At 38.6% G+C, this 9,021-nt stretch overlaps 1 protein-coding gene across 1 annotated transcript in view; it reads right to left on the reverse strand.

The window, feature by feature from the left end:
- Positions 1–3,050: 3,050 nt before the first annotated feature.
- Positions 3,051–9,021, reverse strand: part of SNX6 (sorting nexin 6) — a 50,084-nt gene continuing 44,113 nt past the window's right edge. The window contains exon 11 of the mRNA XM_042780648.1: positions 3,051–3,104. Within this exon, the coding sequence (XP_042636582.1) occupies positions 3,051–3,104 (54 nt within the window). The remainder of the gene's footprint in view (positions 3,105–9,021) is intronic.

The raw sequence follows: 9,021 nt of genomic DNA on the forward strand, positions 1-9,021 counted from the left end.
ACGTTCAACTCATATGCCTGTCTTTTGCTAAAACCCTTTCTTAACTGTATTTCCCAAACCCACATTCTCTTGAGATGTCATCGTAGTAAAGCCAAGAACCCTTACACCTGTTACAAAGGAAAGAAAGCACGTGTGACCTAATCACAACCTTTGAAAGGACCCACCTTTGCTTAAACGACCACTCCCCAGAACGATTCCCTTTTTCTCAACTTCCTCAAAGCCTTTTATATAAGACTATGATCTTTCTCAAATCAAAGCTCTTCCTTAGCTTCCGCTGTGTGCCAGACTTTCTTGTTGCAGCAATTTGGATTACTCCCAATTCAAATCTGTGTTAACATCCTTTCTGACTCGACTTCTGAATCTGTCATTTAACACCTTCGACAAGGTAATGAGCTCGCAAAGGACTGTCTTACAATATAGGCGGTCCAGGGATGTTGAACTAGCTCTGTCCTAAGTCTGTCTTTAAGTCGAATTTCTATGTAAGTCAGAACAGTTAGTTATGGTCCGTATCTGATGTCAGTCAGTCAAGTGTTTGTCTTAGTATACAGTATATGGTGTATCTTTCTATGCAAAAGAAAATATTCAAGAAACACTTCTTGGATACACTAAAACAGCTTTAACATAGTAATATAGTAATAACAAGGTTTTGACGAGTGTTACAAACTAGTGCCCTTTTGTTCCTAAGAACAACTGTGCATACCTCCGAAGTTTTAACAAAATGGGCTCTACGGGGGTTGGTTCCTAACTACGGGTTGTATGGGGACTGCCTGTACTTCACTCCTCGTGTAATCGTGCAGGGCTGCTTCTCTGCCACCAGCTGTATTCCTGCGTCACCCAGGCACAAGATGGTCAGTAAACATCTAATGGATGCCTCATTCAGTTCAACAGCAATGAATCCAGGCCGGGCCATTCTCATCAGAGCAGCAGTTAGCTATCGGTTAGTATTTTCTATAATTCTAAAAGTACCAAGTAGAACCTTTCCTAAGTATGCCCTTGTGGAAGTACCACACATTTTTTACCTTATCTATAGGTTTTCTTAGTGAGACTCTCTTGGGAAAGGTAATTGTCAACTGCTTTGTACATTTATCAAGCAACTCCGCTGCACCCCCCAACACACTAATATGCAGTCAGTCTACCCTCCGCCCCCGCCCCAGTGCTCAGTGTAAACCAGGGGCTTAGGGACGTACCATTCCGCCTTCTGCTCTAGCCCCTTTCCTGAAAACCATCCCCTTGGTAGAAACAGATTAGCTGACGAATACGTGAAACAGCGAGGGCTTTTTGCTCTGTGTTTGCCATTTCTTAGCATTTATACAGCAGCTTCACATTTTCAGAGCACTGTACCAACATTTATTAATCCTCACAACACCCCTGTGAGGTAGGTCAATATGTCCTTTAGAGTAATCGCGGGGGGTCAAGCGGCCCTGCCTGAGGCCATAAGGGCAGCCGGTGAGGAGGCTGGACCCGGATTCAGAAGCTAGACTCTGGGTCCGTGTTCACCTGCTGGTGGGCATCACACAGGCATATTGTTACATGGAGGACAAAACGCACAGATCTCTCAGCCAACAAGAGAAAAGTCAACAGTTCAACTGGCATCGGGGAACATGTCAGAGACGAAACATTTAACCAGCACATCAGCGAGCAAGAGAACATGCTGCTGAGAAAGGCAAGAACCATCGCCACCGGCGATGAGACAGAGACCGGGCGTCCTTCAGGAACGGTTTGGGGAAATGTAAACGAGCTAGGAACCCACTCGTGGGCTGCCGAGGCCTAATGTCCGTGATTTCCTGACGGGAGAACAGCTAGAAAAAGACAGTGGGAAAATCCAACTAGTCACCCTGAACTAGGAATGACGTAGTCACGTTCCTTCCCATCAGAAAGGCCAATAGTATTTGTAATGTAACTAGTGACAACTACGATCCTTTCTATATACCACACTTCATCCGAAATACTCTACTATTCTCCCTTCCACCCACACCAGACAAGCGCTGTTCCCTGTAGCAGACCTATTTCCCTCTACACACCAATCTGTACACAGACATGACAATCACCACATGGCTTGCTGGCATGTGTCGTGGGGTTGATGGGCTGAGCTAGGGACGGAATTCAGAGCAGCCTCTACTCTCTGCTCATGTATTTCAGAAACCGTTGTCTCTAACTTGCCTCTCTGCCCAGTTCTACCTCCTGTGAAGTGCTAAATGCATAGGAAAGAGCAGGTGGTTCTTCTGTAAAGGGATCAGTGAACTTCATTATATGTAATATGTAATTTTACATATAACGTATATATGTTTGTTCTATGTAATATGTAGTTTAAAAAAAGAAAAAAAAATCATCAAGACCTACACTGTAATGCATAATACAGGAGTAGATTTATTATAGCTACTCCAAATTCTAGCGAGTGAGACAATGGCCAAAGAGTGAAGAACTATCACTGTTTATTTTCCAGTAACTGGTTTAGTCTACAAGTTTAAGGCAAACATACTAATGCATTTGCTTCTCTTCAGAAATCAAAAAGATTACATAAACTGTGTCCCCAACCTAAGAAATGCTCATTAATTAAAAATAAGTCTGATTACGATGTTTTACCAGGATGCATGGATGAACTAAGGTGGTAATACAGCGTTTTTAAAAAACAAAATCCAAAAGAAGGTAACGGCAATCGTTGTATCTTTTGAATAATGTACTTTGAAAGGTTAAACTTTAGAAATTACTTAAAGGTAAATACAATTGGCAGCCTTACAGAGTACTACTTATAAAATAAACACAGTTATAGAGGCTACTTAAAAGAAGGCTGCACTTTGGGCTTTTGAATAGGAAGTGCACAATGGTTGACAATGATCCCAGAACACTTGGAAGCAGGAGTGCAGGGTTACACCACACACCTGGTCACCTGTGGACACACCGCTCCAATGTTGATCAGGAAAAAGAGTCTATGCACTTTGTCAGCTGTTTCTTTCTTGTCTCCAGTGAGCGGTAAATGCCTAACATCATTAAGAAAAGAAAAATAAAATTTGAAGGAAGGCAGCCCTTTTAACAGGAAGGTGGAGTGTGGCTTATGTGTCTCCATTTAACACTGCCAGGCAGTTCTGCAGCAACTGTAGGTTTCCCTAGAAAGGAAGGGGACATAAATTATTAATTTGTTTAGGTCAAACAGCTCGGACAAGTTTACTGAAAATGTACAGCATCAGAAATCACATACATTAAGTTTGTAAAATATCAGAATTTTGGAAATGGCCATTAATTATATACAAATACAGGTTTAAAGACAAAAAATTATGTAATTTGTTTCATGTGCAATAGTTTCCGTAATATCAAATTCTAGACTCGATAAATTTCTATCTAGACCAGTAGTAGTGTGGATTATTCAGCAGGTGGTAAGTCCTATATTAAGAGGCATTGATTCTTCTGTTCCCAGTGGTGGAATAATTTGGAAACAGATAGTTGTGACACCTGTACAACATGATGAATGTAATGGAATTGTACATGTTAAAAGTCTTGAACTGGCAAATGTTTTATTATATACATTTTTGTTATAATCAAACAATACAAAAAAGTAAGATTACATATAAAACTATTGTATAAAATTCATACCTAAGTCCTGACCTGTGAAACATGTAAGCATGTATTCAAATTTTAGACACGTGTAAAAACAAATGTAAATATATTTAGGTTACTGTTAATACATACATGAGGGAGAAGGGAAAGCTATTCTTTAAAGTAGAATGTCAACTAAAATGAAAAGAATGATACAATTAGAAAACCCCCTTTGGCAACCATCATAGTAATAACTAATTCAGGAAAGAACCATCAACAGATGCTATGATTGGTATGGGGGCTGCTCTGTTAATACTGTAGCCATCAGGCCCATGTTGTTGTTGTTATGTGTCATTGAGTTGGACCCAGCTCATAGCAAACCCTCATTCGGTTTCTGAGGCAGTATCACTACGGAAATAGATTGCCCAACCTTCCTTCTGAGGAGTGGCTAGTGGGTTTGAATTGCCAGCCTTCTGGTTAGCAGTCAAGTGCCTTAGGCACTATGCTACTAGAGTTCCTATCAGGCCCATACAGCTATTTAAAATTTAAATTCCCACTAATTAAGATAAATGAAAGACCCAGTCCCTCAGTTGCACTACTCATGTTTCAAGTACTCGATATCTACATGTAGCTAGTGGCTACTATACTGAAAGTGCTGATTATAAACATTTCCATAACTTTTCTGGACAAAGTTCTATTTAGACTGCACTGGCTGAGAATGGGATATTTACAGTCTTGAAGCATCTCCCCACAGAATACTTCCTAATTGCAAAGTATAAAATAGTAACTTTACAAAGTGTAAAATAGTAACTGAGAAACCTGCAGACGTTACCTTAACCAAACAGTCAAAGTCAACCTTGATGGTAAGGCAAATGACTGACTGTATGTGCCTCCTGAGATGATGTACCCAGAAGGTCATTTCTGTGACATTCCTGTCAAAAAACACAACCTGAATCTGATCATCAAGGAGCTAGCATAGGACTTTTCATACATAGGCTTGGACTTCTAATAAAAAGACAATGTTATGAGACACAAAGACTAGGGACTGTTCCTGGTTAAAGACTAAAAGGTTAAAGTCTAAAAAGACATGCATACTGAATGCCACATATCATCTTGGATGTCCTTTTGTTATAAAAGTACATTATTGGGACAATCAGTAGAATATGAATAAGGTCTTTGGATTAGGTATTAGAATTGTTTCAATATTTCCTGATTTTTAGAATTATACTGTAGTTATTAAGAAAATTATTTGATTCTGGATATTCACACTGAAGTGTTTATGGGTGAAGGGGCATCATGCCTGCAACATACTCTTAAATGGTGGCAGTGCAGTGAATAAATATGGCCCTGCTAGCCACAGTCTTTGTAACTCACCAAATGACTGGGTAGGACTATGCAAATGTGAGGTGCTTGTGGCCCACCTAGGGGAATGGACAGCTTGCTAATCGTATAAATAAGGTACATGCCATCTTTGTGGGATTAGGGCCATGCAAATAAGGTAAATGGAACCCTAAGGTGGGAACTGGTCTGTTTTGCCATCTCACTTGGCTTAAAATGAGCCATCCCAGAGGCAGAAAATAGGGAATCTCACTACCATCAAGGAAGAAGAGCCAGAGTGAAGTGGGTCCTTTGGATCCAAGATCCCTCTGCTGAACCTCCTTGATCCAGGAAATAGCTGTAACACTAGAGAGATGATGAGAAATGGGGCAGCCAAGAGACCCAACAGGAGTTAGCTCAGTGAGCTTCCAGACCCACAGAGCAATAAAACTGAGTGCCTTCAGGGCAATGCTTACTGGTGGAGTAGGGTGCATCTATGTATTTATTGGCAATGCTAGAAGAGCTTTGTTACACTTGCCTCAGCAGGGCAAAGCCCGTGGGGCCAAGCAGCTGACAGCCAGAGAGAGAGGTGGGCAGAGAGAGAGACACGCCTGTGGGCACTATGGAGGAGTCTGTTCTCATCGAAGACCTGTCTACAGAGTTGTTTCTGATTCTGAATTGTAATCTGTTACTTCCCTAATAAACCCCATAATCATGAATATTGTCTCTTGAGTTCTGTGTGGCCACTGCAGTGAATCAGTAAGAAATAGTGCTGTGGAAGGGGCAGTTGGTATCAGAACTGGTAAAAAGGTCGGAGTGTGGAGGTGTATCTGACCTCTGCCTCAGAGGAATCAGACTTAGACTGTTGATCTTGATCCTTCTCCCTACTTATGAAGGTAGAGGAGGTCAGACGCTGACCCAAACCATTTCTACAAAGATTTATGGGGGGGGGGGAAGTATGTATAGGTTTGGGGGGGCTTCAGGGATTGAGTAGGAGAGACAGAGATGGAAAAACAAAGATATACTTATGTACATTTAGGGGATAAGAGTGAACAGTATGCATGAATTCTCTGTCCTTTTCTGAATGTCTGGAATTAAATGTGTCTGAAACTATGTTAAAATAAAAAAAAATAGTAATTTAGGTTACTATAAATTTTTTTACCAATATAACAACAGAGGTGTGACAAATCACTCTGAACTTAAGTCTTTTTATATTTGTGAAATTATCTTCTTAAAAGTAAAGGGCTATTCCTTACAGGGACTGCTGCATCACGGGATGAACACTTCATATTCGGACACACTGCCATAAACCAAAAAATCTCACTGCTATAAAGTTAATTCTGACTCATAGCAACCCCCACTGGATTTCCAAGGTTGTAGTCTTTATGGAAGTAGATTGCCTCCTCTTCCTCCCATGGAGCAGCTGGTAGATTTAAACCATGTTAAATGTTAACATTCTGGTTAACAGCAGAATGTCTTACCCACTACCCCAGCAGAGCTCCTACATAGTGCCATGCTGCCCTCCAAAAGGGTAGATACTGCTCCACATAACAGCTGGCACACAGTATATACCCTTTACACCCTTGGTAGTCAGATTTATTACTTTTCTTTATTTTTTACTGCCCTTATCATACATTTTTGTACTTCATTAGTAAGGAATCTAAGACTATTTTCAAGAACACAAAAGTGACTTCATGGTTTTCAGTTAAAATCAGATTTTAATTATGTGGCAAAACATATTCCAATACAGTAAGTAAAATCCAAAGTAGTTTCAAGCCATCTTTCTGTGACGTTACTACTTATTCTTTTTGAAACAATTAATGTGGATTCTGGGAGCAAATGGGACTTTTGTTCAGATTTAGGAAACCACAGAGGCAGAACAAAGTTTCATAATCATGGCACTATGGGCATTTTAGGCTGGATAATTCTTTCTTATGGGGGGCGGTCCTGTGCGCTGTAGGGTCTTTAGCAGCATCCCTAGTCACTATCCATCAGATTATCAGTAATAAGCCCTGCCCCTGGTTGTGACCCACAAATATCTCTAGGTATTATCCCCTAGGTGGCAAAATTGGCTCCAGTTGAGAACCAGTGGAATAAAAGAAATACCAGAAATCTTAACACAGAGAACTCATTTCAGAGGGGATTTGAAAAAATACAGAATCTGGAAATCAGAGGCTGACATCAATCTATGGCGAATGTTAGCAAACGTATTCTGTAAAGAGCTAAACAATCAGTATTTTAGGCTTCGCAAGACATATGGTCTCTGTCCTGACTACTCATCTCTGCTGTAGTAGTGTGAAAGCAGCCACAGAAATACATGAAAAAATGAGCATGGCTGTGTTCCAGTAAAACTTTATTTACAGATACTTAAACTTCAGTTTCATATAACTGTCATGATATGCAGTTATTCTTCTTTTGCTTTTTCTTCAGTGATTTAAAAATGCTAATACTGTTCCTGGCTTATGGACTGTACAAAAATGGATGGGCTATAGTTTGCCAATCCTTGATCTATAGCAGGAGTCTCTGGGTGGTGCAAATAGTTAACATGCTTGGCTGCTAACCAAAAGGTTGGAAGTTTGAGTCCACCCAAAGAACCCTTGGAAGAAAGGTCTGGCAATCTACTTCCAAAAAACTAGCCATTGAAAACCCTATGGAGCAAAGTCAATTCTTAAACATTAGAAAATAAACAGGCTCAGTAAGAAAAAATTACCGTAAATAAGAAATTATTGTAAGAGTCCGCTAGACAGCAACTGTTTGATCTATTGTAAAATTCATCAGTGAACATTATTAGAAACTAATACAGGCTCAGTAAAAATAAATTATACCAAGGCATGGAAACATTTTCTTTAGGTAGAGTTATTAGTTGAGAAAACCAGGTAACATATATCTCGATTTTAATAAATTTGGTACTTCTTAATATTCTTCATGGATAAAATGAAGAAATACTGGTTGATGACAGTATGGTTAGGTGAATGCATAATCATCTGAATAACTATAACCAAAGAATATTAATAAATGAATACCAATCCATATAAAAGCAAAGCAAAGCAAACAAAAAATTGAGACTTTTTTTCCCTATTATTATATACTTTTGTTTATTATAAGTAGATTAGCAAAATGCTAGTTCCTTTGGTTCTGGTTAATCTTTTTTTTTTTAAATCAAAGCCTACATGAAAGAAGGACATAGGGAAAAGGTAACAACAGCAACAACAAAACCCTAGATATAGACTAAAAGGCAAGTTCATATAAACTACAAATGTCCTTCCTCTAGGAGGAATAACTCCTAGGTATGATAATCAAATACTATAAAATAAAATCATATAGTTTCAAAAAGATCTTATCACACTGGGTGAAAATTAGCAAAAATATATATAACTCTGCAAGTAAACACATAACTATAGGCCGAATTCACCTAACCATACTGTCATCAACTAGTATTTCTTCATTTTATCCATGAAGAATATTAAGAAGTACCAAATTCCTCATGAAGTCAAGATACATGTTACCTGGTTTCCTTGACTAATAACCCTATCAAAAGAAAATGTTTCTGTGTCTTGGTATAATTTCTTCTTACACAGCCTGTTTAGTTTCTAATGTTTAAGAACTGACTTATAAGGGAAAAAAAGAAAAAAGTGTGATTATAAGGCAAACCAAGCCAGTGTATTCTGACAGTTTTTAAAAAAATCAAAACTATCTTATATGTATAAAAAATGCTGTAAAAATTATAAAAATCTTGCTAAAGTGGCTGACTGGATGGGATGAAAAATATTTAGCTTTAAAGATGTCTAACCTAGAGGGGAGAAGATATACAGAACAAACAGAATGGAAATGGTGGGAGTGCTGTCACGTTGTGAAAACTGTTACCAATGTCAATGTTTTGTATAAAAACTGTTAAACTGGAATGTAATTTTCTGTATAAACTTTCACCTAAAACACAATGAAAGAGTTTATTTAAATTTCTTTTGTACTTACTTGGTTTGGAAATTCTGAGTAATACATTTTTAATTTTCAATCTCTCTGACAGATGATGGCAAATGTTAAGTAAATTTTCAAATGATATTTTTTACTAAGGAAGACCTTTTTTTTTTTTTTATTAGGATTTGGGTGAAGATTTACAGAGTAAATTCACTTTTCATACAGCAGTTCACATATACTTTGTCTCATGTCATTGAC

The sequence above is a fragment of the Orycteropus afer genome, unplaced genomic scaffold (assembly GCF_000298275.1).
Source record: "Orycteropus afer afer isolate SDZICR_OR568_19922 unplaced genomic scaffold, OryAfe1.0 scaffold00051, whole genome shotgun sequence".
NCBI lineage: Eukaryota > Metazoa > Chordata > Mammalia > Tubulidentata > Orycteropodidae > Orycteropus > Orycteropus afer.